We start from the raw sequence: 13,829 nt of genomic DNA, 5'->3' as shown, positions 1-13,829 counted from the left end.
ACCCGACGAGTTAAAATTTATTATCTCATCCCTGTACCCGTTGGGTATCGGGTATCTCCGACCCCGTCCCATACCAGATTCAAATTAGAAAAATAATTTTTTTTGTAAGGAAAATATTAAAAATTTGATTTTAGAAAAAATAAATTGATTGTTAAACATTTATTTTTAACTACTTATATATCAATAAATTTATTATAACGCATGTGTCTACAAAAATCGTTAAGAAAAGAATATTAAATTATGTAAAAATTTTAAAATAAAATTAACTAATAATAAAAAGTCTAGGCCTTTTGATTAAATTATGCAAAAATTCAAAAAAATTAAGTGGCGGGACGGGTTCGGGTTGGGGGTTGGGGGCGGATGCAGTAATCCCATATTCGACTTTTAGTTATCAGAGAAAATCTGAACTCGAACCCATACCCGATCAACTCGAGTATGACTCATCAAAGTCAGGACGGATACGGATGGATACCCATGGGTACGGATTTTCTTGCATGTCTAGAGGAGAGGGAGAACCTTTTAAGATTTTAAGTGAAGTGAAGGACAAGTTTGCCACTTCACTTAAAATTATGGTGCATGTGCGGTGCACCTAGCAATTCCGTTAGATGGTGTTAGTGGAGCGGGATTCGTTCTATTCATATTTGGACAAAAAAATTGCTGCCTCTCTCTTTCTCTCTCGTCTAGAGAAGTCTGACATTGTTTTGTTCCCGAACTCTTTGCTCTGCTTTTTGGAGGTTTTGAAAAAAATTTGAAGAGATTTATTAGCACTTCCCAGCAATAACACGATTAGCCTCTCTTCTCAGTTTCAATTCGTTTTCAATTCTTGCCGCATCGATTTCCAACCCTAATATTCTACCATGACTGAGGTAAACGCGTTAATCACCCCAATTTTTTATATCATAGAGTTTTCACGATTATTCTGACGCACTCTTTAATTTTCATAACTTATTTTCCTGCACTATAATTATATCAAAGCTTTTTATTTCTTGGGCGTTCTGACCCGTTCATAACCGAAATTACCACCCAAGATTCATGTTCAAGGTTTTGTCTATTATGAATTTATGCGTTATGATACTTAAACCGAATTAATGTAATTTTTTTTTGCTTTTCTGATAATTTATTCCGGAATCAGAAGGTTGGAGTCCACCAAGTGCGTGTTTAGTTCAGCTTATTTTGGAGAAATGATCGCATATTTTAGTTACAAGAGAAACCTTTTGAAAAAAAATAAGTGATTCATTTCTTCTGAAGTAATCTATGCCAAACATGTACTATTAGTGTCTTTGGTTCCCGTTTTGAATGTGATTTTCCACGTTTCAGATGTGATTTTCAGAAGCTAACAGTTATAGGCTAATAGCTTTCACATTCTAAACCTGATTCCTCCATCTTAAACAAATTTCCAAGCACGCTATATGTATCTAGAAGAATTGTTGATGTGTGCATTTAGACCATCGTTAGAGAAGGATGCAGAGGTGCATTATTGAGAAGCCGTGATATGTTTAATTTTCTGATATGTGAAAGTTAGGTTTGTTAGTTGTGACTAATTGATTGTTTGGACGCACTTATTTGTTGGCAGGTTTTCTTAATTAACTGTTTTTTTCATGGTTTTAGTACTGGGTCAGCCAGGGCAACAAATGGTGCGACTTTTGCAAAATTTATATATCAAACAACCCTGGAAGCATAAGGAATCATGAGCTTGGCCAACGTCACAAAGATAATGTTTCCAAGAGGTTGGCTGCTATGAGAAAAGAGAATATTGCTAAGGAGAAAGAACAGAAAGAAACTGCTCGTGCCATTGAGCAAATTGAAGCAGTAAGGGTTTCACACTTATTTTATATTAATGATGCCGATGCTGCATTCTTCATACTTATTCTTGATGTCACTGATATAATCATGAACAATCCATTCATCCATAGTGTTTTACCCTCTTTATTCATGCCACAAAGCCTATTGAAGTTATTGAAATGAACTGCTGCAAAGTCAGAGAGCATATGTGGTTCTCCCAAATTCAAACAAATTGTCCCTGTTAACAATGTTAGAATATATGAGTGGCAGTCTCCTGATAACTCATAATGCACAATTATTGGTTTTAGAGAAATGCTAGCTAAGCAAGCACTGTTAAGGGTAAAAAAGAAATTAAAAGTGTCAAAAAGTATGTTGTTAGCATATCTCGACTTTAATCCAAATAAAGTCTTGGATTCCCAAAGGGACTCCAAGTAAAATGTTGGCTGTATTCAAAGATTGGGAATCAACTGGAAATTGCAGGAAATTTGCACCTGTGCTTAACTTTTTGGCAAATGGGAAATATTTGGATGTTGCAATAGTATTGTAGGTTCTGTACACATTTACACTCAAAGATGAGATATTTAAATTTTGTTATATATGGTTCTTTGTATTCAAATGCAGAAAGCGCAACGTAGCTATCAAAAGGATAAAGTGAAGTTTGAGGAGACGAGAGAATCACATGAATTGGATGACCAAGGTTGTAAGTGTAAACTTCTATTTGTTTCTACTGATAGAGTTCTAATTAATAATTAATCTGCTTAGTCTGATACATGTTTTGACACCCAAACTCTGTTTAGATCATATACATTAGGAGAATAAATTAGTGTCGTCTACAGAGAAAAAATAATTTTGGAATCAACTCCCATTATGAGAGTGGAGAGCCCCATTTCCAGAAATTACTTACATTGTGTGGTCTTTCAAAGCATTACAAAGTTGTTGCACCACACTTCTCTCCTAAGGTGATCAGTGATTATTATAGTCATAAAAGACCAGATTTTTTTATTTTTTTCCCAGAAAGTGATGGGAGTTGGCTTGTATAAGTGGATATGCCAAACAAGTCTTACTTTATAAGCAATTGCCCTGCAAGGTGCAGTTAATCAGTTATAACAGAGTTTACTTTGTTAGAGGAAGTGGAAAACTACCTATTGAGCATTGGAAATTGTCGTAACTAATATTAATTTCATGTGGTAGATGTAGGAGTTGGAGCTCATCGCAGATTATTAAAATAAGCCCAAATTTCAACCCTTTTAAGATTAGTGGTCTGGTGTTTTTAAGAAACTTGGGCTACATAATCTAATTTTCTTTCTGTCAATTTTTAATTTGTCTGCCGGGCACTATAATCTGTTGTAAGAAACACATCTTTAAAAATGTGTTTTAGATAATTTCTTTCTTCCATTAAAAATGTGGAACTCTTTTTTCCTCAGAAAGAACTTGAATATCAAATCTAAAGACTTATAGTCTACTCCCTTCCATTTTTTTCCATTTTGGTAGATAATACCATGGACGTTAATAGATGAGAAAATATTGAAAATTTGAAATCTAGATGATATTATTGCTTCTCATACTAGGTTCATTGAAAGAGTGAAATACGTCTATTTACTACTTTCTCAATTTTTTCCCCTTGAAAGAAATTTGAAATTTCTTTTCTGAAACTATTAGTGTTGGGAGTTGTTTGTGTTGATAGCATAAATATAAGGTTTTGTTCCTATTCAGCATAGAACGAAAAAATTACGTGAATGGATCACCTACAGTTGTATTTTCAACTGCACCTCCTGTAGTTACAATCTAAGGGCCAAATTTGTTTTTAACACATTTAGCTTTAACATTTTAACTTCAAACAAATAAAGTTAAGGTCAGGATCTCTGCATTCTCTTTTTAAACTGCAGAGGAACATGATGCCAAAAAAAAAAAATAAACGTGTAGCTTCGTGATACGAACCCAACTCAATATACTCACAATAGATGTGTCAGCGTCAGTGTATTGTATTGTTGCTGTATTGATTTTGCATCTTGAAACTGATTATTGCTGCATGATTTTGTAGAATGGGAGTTTGACAGCAGTACAGGCTATTACTACCATAAAACAAATGGATTTTACTATGACCAAAAGTCAGGATTTTACTACTCTGATGCCATTGGTACATGCTAGAGTTTTTGTCTTACTCTTACATGTATAATATCATCTTGATAATTGATGGCATATTTACTTTAAAAAATTTCAACAGGCAAGTGGGTGACACAGGAAGAAGCATATGCCTCCCCTCACTTTACATCTAATGCCGGGCACAATGGACCAACTGCAAAGAAATCCTTGTCAACATCACAGTCCAAATCAGATGAAAACAAAGGAAATAAGTTTAATAATGGATCTTCACCAGGGCCAGTTGTTACAACTTCTTTGAATCCCAAAAGAAATGTGAAAGCTGCTCCTTCATCTCTTGCGGTTGGAAAGAGAAAGAGACCTGGTGAAAAATCCAAGGTTATCTCTGATGAAGAAAAAGCAGCTCTAAAGGCAAGAGAGGCTGCAAGGAAAAGAGTACAGGAGAGGGAGAAACCCTTGCTTGGCCTTTACAACAAGCCTTACTAACTGCAAAATTTACTTAACAGCCTTGTCTTCCCCCAGAAATATGAGGTTGTTTCTTTTTTGTTTGATTCCTTTATGCTGGTCGGTGTCCTAATTCTTCAAGTGTTTCCCATGTGACTCTACCTTGTACAATGTAACTGTTCCGTTTCTTTTTTTAGTTTTTGCAATACATGCTAATTTTCAGCCTTAGAGGAGAAAATAAGGGCTTAGAAGTCTTCGCTAGGCTGATGAAACCAAGTTAAATCCCTGTTGCAGAAGCTTTTAGAAAACACATCCAAATAAGTTAATCTTATGTGGATACAAAAGCAATGCTCATTTTACGTTCTTTAATGTGTTAAATCATATGATGTACAAGAAGGGAAAACTTACAGTCAAATATCCTGAACTTTATTCTTTTATTATTAGTACATATACTTTCTTTTTGTGGGGTGAGGGGATTGTGAGCTTTCTTTCACTGATTTTGATTTAAGAAAACATTTTTTTTTAATTTTTTTCTGTTTTTTCTTTATTTTGTTATTAAAAGTTTGTGCAAGAAACAATGAAATTAGGGACATGTTTGATTCCCATCTCCTATTTTTTCATTCAAAGTCTATTAAATTTTGAATATTGTTTTCAAAATAATTGTTTTAAAAATGAAAGAAAAACAGAAACAGCTAAGATATTTTCTCATATTTTGTTTTCATCTTGTTCAATTTTTCATTTGGTCTGCACCTTGTTCAATTCTGCTGTTTGACCAATCTTGTAACTACAATTTGAAAGCTAAAAATTGATTTTGAAATCAGAAATCAAACACTCATTGTTTAGTCTTTACTGGTTATTTATTTATTTCAATTCTTGTCTAATCTTTCATAAAATAGAAAATATTTTCTGAAATCACCCGTTTAGGAACTAGCGAGACCCTGAATGATCAACCGCGGAAGAGCTTGCAAAGGAAGGGGCAGTTAATCTCCAGTTTGACTTTTAAACATTTGTTTGAGTCCTTAGTGTAATATTTTAAGTGATGTTGGTTTGTCCAATTTTGCTTTTAAATTCATGAAAATGCTATTCTTTTCCTTCACAATGATCATTGATGACAACAAAAGCACAAAGTGTAAGCATAATAGGCTAACCCAATGCCAAGCAATCCTTCAGCTTTTTTTTGCTGCTGATTAGAATAAATATCCTTTGATTTCCGTTCAAGTCATTCCATTCACTTTATTCCCCACAAGAATTCTAGAGTCCCTCAATATAAACACACCCACATTCATATTGAGCACAAATCAGACCCGAAAATACCATCACACTTGAGTGAAAATCTTCATTCATTCATTCACCTTAAAAGAAAATGCCTTCACCAGTGCAGCCAAGTCACTCTCCATCATCTGCTGAAGGTGAGAAACATGCACGCAAGCAATTGGATAGAGAGATTAGGGACATGGTCTCTGCCATCACTGACAGGGTCACAGATTTTCACAAACCAGGCTCAACCAACCATATGGAGAATGATGGTGAACATGGTTTGAGCATGGTCACCCTTGTAGGAAACAACAACGGCGCCACTATGAAAAGTGAATTCGACGAAAAATCAGGCAACCCTTCTCATGGTGATGAGCCTGAGGCACTGAGCACCTATGTTAACAGCAACTTCCAAGCCATCAACAACTCAGTCATGCTTGGTGGAAGTTACCAGACCAATGATCCAGGTGTGCACATGGATATCTCAGATTTCTCCACTGAGCATGAGCAGCACCATCGAAGTCACTACCAGAAGGAAGAAAAGCATGGGAAGAAGGGAAAGAAAATAGAGAAAAAAGCTTCCAAATCCAGACATCTTTCATCATCATCATCAGAAGATTCTGATTGAGCTTAATATTGGTGCTGGAAGCAACAAAACAGTCGAGTGCCAGAGAATACATGAAATCTTCACCATTGCACATTACGAGAATAGAAACTCTCGTTTTGATTGTTAAGCACTAGCTAATCATATCATAAGTATGCTTTGAATAACCATCTTTTTGCAATATGTTGCTTTTTTTTTTGTTTATTCTTTTCTTTGTTCGGTGTCAAGCAATAGGAGTCTTTAATTTTCCCATCATATGTATAATTGTATTCTCTACTTTAAGAATTTATGAACATTGAGTTTTGAGTCAAGTGTCGAAGTTATTTATTAGACCTCTAGTTATCATTTGGAAGATAAATTGCCTAATTTGGTCCGTAGTTACTGGGTATGTGATGTTAATGGATTTAGTGCATTCACGCATTCACTTAGGGTGCATTTGGTTGTGTAGAAGAAAAAATAATAGAAGTGAATTTAAAATAAATATTTGAAATAAAGTAGAGAGAAAGATGGCTTGGTTATGTAAAAGAGAAAACAATAAAAGTGAATTATAAAGAAATATTTGAAATAAAGTAGAGAAAAAGATGTGTGAGACTCACTATTTTTTTAAAATTTCTTCAAGAATAGTATTTCTTTTCCCACAACCAAACCAAGGATTAATCGTCACTCATGAACCAATATCATTGTGTGAAGGTTAGACACTTCAAATTTCAAAATGCATAGTTTATCACAACTATATTGAAGAGAGAACATTAAAAGAGTGCCACTAACATTGTCGACATGAAAAGAGAATAGAGAATCCAATGCATCATACAACTAATACTATTTCCTCCAATCTCATATAAAAAAAATATATCAGTCAAATATAAGGAAATTTTAACTAATTTTATCTTATTTAATGTTATTATCTTTAAAATACTCTTCATTATTTGAGATTTTAGTTTTAATAACTCTTTTTTATTCTTGGCAACAAATTATAATGAAGAATAAGTTGGAAAAAAATAATTTTTAATGGAAATTGATGCAATTAAATATGATTTTACACTAAGATTATGTTAAGTAAAATTAGTTGAAAGCTGAAAAACTAGTTAATAGCTGACAAATTAGCTTATTAAATTATAATTATTCAGTAAAACTAGTTGAAATAGCTGAAAATTATAAAATAATAGAAAAATAAAAAAATATGATTTATTTAAAAAGGATAATCAGAAAATTGGATAAATTATTGAAGATAAAAATGAAAGAAAATATAAAAAAGTAGAAGATATTCTTTAAAAAGAACATTAAGTAGTATTTTAAAAAACGTTACTTCAAATTGCATTTTAAAAAATGTCACTTCAAGTAACATTTCAGAAAACAAAAAAAATTATTAAAAAAATTTATTTATCAAAAATCAAACAAACTTTTCAACGAATAAAAAAATAAAAATTAACTAAAATACCTTATCCAACTTAACCTTATGGCTTAAAACAAATTTTTTGTTCTTTCTAATATTTGATTTGAAACGAAATGTAATCTTAAACTTTGAATGAGTCTGTAGCCATTGCACGATCATCACTGTCCATATTCAATATAAGAAATGTCAATTTTTTTTTTCTAAATTTAATGGTTTCCTTCACTGCTATTAAAATTGAAGATGAGGATGTTCATGGATTCAGATGATGAATAAGAACAATCAGTTGTTGGGATAGTTAAGAAAAAATATGCTTAACTGTATATTGTTATGTCATTCATCTTTAGAATTTTATTGATCCTATAGTTGACTACCCAAATAAATATTTTCTTGTAAAAAAAATAAATATTATCTAGCTGTACCCGATAGGAACTATACAAACTAAGAACTAGGAAGTGTGTTTTTAGTAATAAACAAGGAAATCTTTAGTTTCCTTTCAAATAATAATAATAATAATAAAAGAAATACTTAGCTTTAGCAAGTCATAGTTTCATAGATGAAAAAGGTAGTTGAAACCACTAAAGAGGAAAGACGAATAACAAAAAAAAAAGTAAAAATATAATTATTAGAGAATGTGTCTTGTTAAAATTTTACTAAGAAAAATCTTGTTGGATAAAAACCTAGTGAAGGAAAAAGAGTAAATCATTCTTCAATACGTTATCATTTGCCTCATTAAAAAATTATTTGAAAAACCTAATGGGACAAAACTATGGCAAAGGAAAAATAGTGCATAACGTATTTATTTCTCTTCCTCATGTAAACAATCAATCATCTTTAAGATGGTTTAGTCCAATCTTGTGAACCAGTTGCTCAAAAGTTCTCCTTGACAAAGACTTTCTAAATAGATCGGTCAGATTCTCACTTGAACAAACTTATTGAATGTTTATATTACCATTCCTTTGAAGATCATGAGTGAAAAATAATTTTGGAAGAATATGTTTCATTTTATCTCCTTTAATGTATTCTTCTTTCAATTGAGCAATACATGCAACAAGAATTGTCTTCATATATGATTGTTGATGCCATTTTTCTTGAAGATAAACCACGAGTTTCTCATACATGTTGAATTCTAGATCTCAACCAAACACATTTGTGAATAGCTTCATGCAATGCTAAAATTTCTGCATGATTGGATGATGCTGTTGTTATGGTTTGTTTCACAGATCATCATGAAATGGTTGTACCACCAGATGCGAACAAGTATCCTGTTTGTGATTTACCATTATGTGGATCTGACAAATAACTTGCATTTGCATAACAAATTAGAGTTGGCTTTGAAACATTTGAATAAAACAAGCCCATATTCATAGTACCCTTAAGATAATGAAGTATGTGCTTTACTCCATTCCAATGTCTTCATGTTGGTGAAGAACTATATCTTGCTAATAAATTTACAGCAAATTCTATATCAGGTAGTGTATAATTAGCAATATACATTAGTGCTCATATAGCAGTAAGATATGATACTTCAAGGCCAAGTTGTTCTTCATCTTTTTCTTGTTGTCTAAAAGGATCTTTATCCATATCTAAAGACCTTAGAACCATTGGAGTGCATAATGGATGTGATTTGTCCATATAGAACCTTTTAAGAACCTTTGTTATATAAGTCTCTTGATGCACAAAAACTCCACTATTTAAATACTCAATTTGTAATCCCAACCAGAATTTTGTCCTTCCTAGATCCTTCATCTCAAACTCTTTCTTTAAGCAATCAATTGCTTTTGGAATCTCTTCACGATTTCCAACGATATTTATGTCATCTACATAAACAATAATTATGACAAATCCTTTTTCATATCTTTTCATAAAAATACAAGGACATGCAAATGGGATCATTCTTATACCTTTCTTTTAATCCACAGAGATTTTTATTTAATTTGATTGAGTAATTATGTCTAGAATTTGCACTACTAGGCAAATTAAATCCTTTTGGGAGTTTCATATAAATATAATTTTCTAGAGATCCATACAAATTGATTGTAACAACATTCATTAGATGTAAATTGAATCCTTCATGAGCAACCAAACTAATTAGATATCAAAAATTACTTGCATTCACTACAAATGAATACGTCTCTTCAAAATCAAGGTTGAGTCTTTGTGAAAAACATTGAGCAACTAGTTGTGCTTTGTATCTAACAATTTCACCATTCTCATCTTGTTTTTGCACAAAAACTTATTTGTATCCAACTGGTTTTATACCTTCAGGTGTATGGGCTATAGGTTCAAAAATCTTTTTCTTAGCAAGCAGTCTAATTCTTCTTCACTATTATCTTTCTATTTTTGCCAATCATTTTTTTTTGTCAACAATCACTAATAAAATTTGGTTCTTGATCCTCAATGTCATTTATTATATTTAGCACTATATTATATGCAAACACATCGTCAATGTTGACTTCATTTTGGTTCCATGTATTCCATTCCTAACATAATTTATTTGAGATCTCTTTATTTTTAATAATTTTAAGTACCTAAGGTTCTTTGAGAACCAAATCATTAATTATGTTAGAGGAATCTTTTGGGATTTCCATATCCTCAATAGGTCATTTTTCCTTTTAGCTCTTTTTGTCATTCGAGGATTCTTTTGCAATATTATATTGTCCAACGAGGACATCAAATTTTATTGGATCATTAGCAATTGATACATATGATTTAGCCACTCTTTTTGGCTAAACTTTGTAAATGAATTATCTTTTGAACTTTTGGTTCATATTATTTCGTTCGAGGATCAAGATGATAATTCATTCCAACTGCTTATTTTCTCCCCAAAATGTTGGGATAACTGGTTCAAAATGACAATTGGTAAACTAACTCATATTCATAGATTGATATTCATTCCCAACATACTTTTAGGACTCATCTTTGTGTGTATACTTTGCATCTACAAATTCTCAAATGGGAAGTATTAGGTTGCTCACCAAGATCAATTTCAAACGGGATACCTAATTACAATTTGTTGATGTTATGCAAATCAATACTCATCATAAATATAAGAAGTAAACTCACTAGAGTGATTGGGAAAATATGTTCTTAGTCAAATTAATTGAGCTAACAATCTTTTAAACTTTTGGTTACCAATTGACAACAAGAAATCATGTGACCATTTAGTTAATGCATCAATTAAACCCATAAAATGTCTAAATGGTCCACATGGTGGGTGTACTGGTCCACAAAAATCACCCCATATTCATTCTAAAAATGAAATGGATTCATTCACAATTTTCTTGGTGATAGTCTGATTATCAACTTCCCTTTGAAACAAACAACACATGAGAAATTGTAGGACTAAAGAATCTCCTGCTTCTTCAATGAGTGTCCACATGGATTTTCAACTATATTTTGCATCATCATAGACTTGGATGGCCCAACCGATCATGCCAAACAACAAATTTATTTCGAGTTGTGAGTTTTTGGCATACGATAGCATCACAATTGTACTTAGTTTAAGCAAAAGACAATTTTAATATACAACTTTATTTTTCCAAGTAACAATACATTAGCTCTTTTGGAGCCTTCAATTATATTTGTAGATAGAAATAATACTAACAATGACTTTTTGCATAATTAAACTAGAGAAAATTTCATTATTCTTTGTAGAATCAATGAGTATAAAAAATCAATGACAAAAATATTTCTTATAAAAATATATTTAAGAGATATCACTCTTATAATTAAAATACTTATTGCCCTAGAAAAACTCAATTAGGTCCACTAAAATCAAAACATAAGGAATATAAAACATTCTTTTACTAAACCTGATACAATCCTACCCCCCAAAGGGAATTGGATAGAAGACTCTAAGAAGATTGGGCCAGAGATATAAGAGAAGGCCCTAGGGTTCTCATGAACCTTAGGGTAGATTTCGAGCCCATGGGCTAAGTATGAACCCACTTATCTTTATACATATTAGAATAAGGTTTCATTATTTTTAGGCCTTATATTTAGGGCTCCATAATGTAGGTAGGGTACCCTAGAAATGTAGGATTTTTCAGCCTTTGTATTTTGGGGCACCTAGACTAGTTTTTGTATTAGAGGTAGTCTTGTAATTTCACATGCATTAAGTGAATATTTGATGTATGTGTTGGGAAATAAATTTAATTGAATTGGGAGAAGCCCAATCCAATTAAATTTTAGAGGGGGAGGTAAGCATTTGCTTGCTACACCTCATTGCCACATCATATAGTCACACTTTGTGCATGTCCTTCATGCTTTACATGCCTCATGACACCAAAGCACACTTAGTGGACAATCTTGGACTTGATCTTGGATTAGTGGGCTGAACCATAACTAAAATTCACTAATCATAATTAGTGAAATTTTGGCTCCAAAATTTGGCTCCACAAATTCAATTTCAAATTCAAGTGAAATTTGAATAGAAATTCAAATTTCCCTCCAATTTTGTGTGACACTTAGGCTATAAATAGAGGCCATGTGTGTGCATTTTTTCAACTTTGATCATTTGAGAATTACACTTCAAAGTTCAGACCTCTTTTGAGGCACAAAATTTCGTGCTCCTTCTCTCCCTCTCACTCCACTCATCGTCTCCTACCTTCAAGCTTATATCCATGGCTTCCTATGGTGGCGAGCTTCTTCTTGACTCATCTTCTCCTTGAAGTGGCATCTCCAATCATCTTTCTTCCTTCTTCATTCCGCTGCCATTAAACTTCAAGAAGCAAAGGACTCCATTAATGAAGAAGATCCAAGGCCTACAAGCTCCACATGGAGCTACATCATGGGGTATCAAGAGCATCTTCGTCTAGGTGATGTTCTTTTGCTTCCTCTATCTTTTTGTTTGCTCAATTCACTTTAATTCCTTGTTCTTCATCTTATTCTCCATGTATATCCTTCATTGTCTTGTGGTTTGGTGCTGTTTAGAGTAGATTCAAAAAAATAAATCGATTAAATCTTAGATCTACACTTGTTCTTGCATTTCTATGGTTCAAATTTTATATACTCTTAAACCATGTTTTTGTGTTGATTTTAGGTTCTATCATTTTTCAGTCATAATCTTCTTGTGCTGAACCTTTAGATCTAAATTTTCTTCCAAAATATTGATTAGAAAAAAAAAACACAAAAATCTAAGTGTAAATCACTTATTCCACGTTGTCTTAGAATCATGTTTAGTCATAATAATTGTCACATTATGTTCTAAGTTTGTGTTGAATTTTGATTTTGTTGATTGAGTTCTAGATACATTTTTTCATGTATTATTGTCATTCTTACCCTATCTTTTTAATTTTGAGTCTAATTCATGCATGTTATTTAGTTCATAACATGTTCTAAATAAATTCCTAGAAGTAGTCTTGTTGTTGAACTTTATTTTGTTTTCTAAGTTTCCTACATGATGCCTATGAAGAAATTGAGTTGTGGTGCTGAGTTGTGGCTGGATATGTGAATCAAAATAAGTCTTAAGCTCTCTTGAATTGTTTTATTCAAGACATTTGAGCATAAGAAAACACAAATTGTAATTATCCAAGCCTTAAGCAACATAAACACTACTCTTGATTTCTAGGTTGAAATCGCTGGTGTTGGCAGCTTGAACATATGAACTTGTAAAAATTACTATGAATTGGTCAATTCGAATTTTGAGCTGAAAGTTTTACTGAATTTTCTAGACATCTGGACCAAAATTATAAAAAAATAACCAAGTGATTTGGATTAAATGAAAAAATACAAAAAGTCACACAAGTTGGCAGGAAAATCAGTGTCTAGGAAAAAAAAGTGAAAAGGAAGTGTGCTTGTTGTTTTGGCTTGAAATTTGTTCTATAATTGGTGCCTATTTTATACCAATCTTAGTTTTGAAATTTCAATTGAAAATTAGTGTGAAAACAAGTGCCAAAACTAGAGGTTTCTTGAGTCTTATTCTTTTAGTTTTTTTCACTCTACTCTAGAGCCATTCTAGGTTTGTCTTTGAGTCCTAGCTTGCTTTTGTGTGCTTTTCATTGCTTTAATTGTTGAATAATACTTAAAAATTTTTCTTGTTAAAACTATATTGGTTTAGCTTTCATTTCATTTTTTGGTCTTTGTTTATTGTTTGTCTCTTTGTTTCCTTATTTGTGAGTTGCCATATAGGGAATTGGAAAGGAGGATTGGTGCCATCCCTTGAAGAATTTGAGTCAAGAAGCAAGGGACCAACCACCTTAAGAGCTATTGGACTAAGAAACACTCCAAATTGAGTGAATCACCAAAGAGAGA

The 13,829-nt window shown here is 32.3% G+C and overlaps 2 protein-coding genes across 2 annotated transcripts; both read left to right on the top strand.

The window, feature by feature from the left end:
• The first annotated feature begins 648 nt into the window (after positions 1-648).
• LOC100776500 (zinc finger protein ZOP1) lies at positions 649-4,741 on the top strand. Its single transcript, XM_003535823.5, has 5 exons — positions 649-866; positions 1,609-1,809; positions 2,404-2,479; positions 3,824-3,919; positions 4,007-4,741. Exons 1-5 carry the CDS (start codon positions 858-860, stop codon positions 4,366-4,368), a joined length of 744 nt encoding a protein of 247 aa, XP_003535871.1. The 5' UTR covers positions 649-857; the 3' UTR covers positions 4,369-4,741.
• A 741-nt stretch (positions 4,742-5,482) lies between these two features.
• LOC100806623 (uncharacterized) lies at positions 5,483-6,495 on the top strand. Its single transcript, XM_006588868.4, has one exon. It carries the CDS (start codon positions 5,690-5,692, stop codon positions 6,206-6,208), a length of 519 nt encoding a protein of 172 aa, XP_006588931.1. The 5' UTR covers positions 5,483-5,689; the 3' UTR covers positions 6,209-6,495.
• Positions 6,496-13,829: the final 7,334 nt, after the last annotated feature.

The sequence above is a fragment of the Glycine max genome, chromosome 10, assembly GCF_000004515.6.
Source record: "Glycine max cultivar Williams 82 chromosome 10, Glycine_max_v4.0, whole genome shotgun sequence".
Lineage (NCBI taxonomy): Eukaryota > Viridiplantae > Streptophyta > Magnoliopsida > Fabales > Fabaceae > Glycine > Glycine max.
This window is presented reverse-complemented; position numbering and strand designations above follow the sequence as displayed.

Coding starts and splice junctions, on each gene's coding strand:
- LOC100776500 (XM_003535823.5), top strand. Junction 1,810..2,403: donor CCATTGAGCAAATTGAAGCA/GTAAGGGTTTCA, acceptor ATTCAAATGCAG/AAAGCGCAACGTAGCTATCA. Junction 2,480..3,823: donor ACATGAATTGGATGACCAAG/GTTGTAAGTGTA, acceptor ATGATTTTGTAG/AATGGGAGTTTGACAGCAGT.
- LOC100806623 (XM_006588868.4), top strand. CDS start 5,690: ATGCCTTCACCAGTGCAGCCAAGTCACTCTCCATCATCTGCTGAAGGT.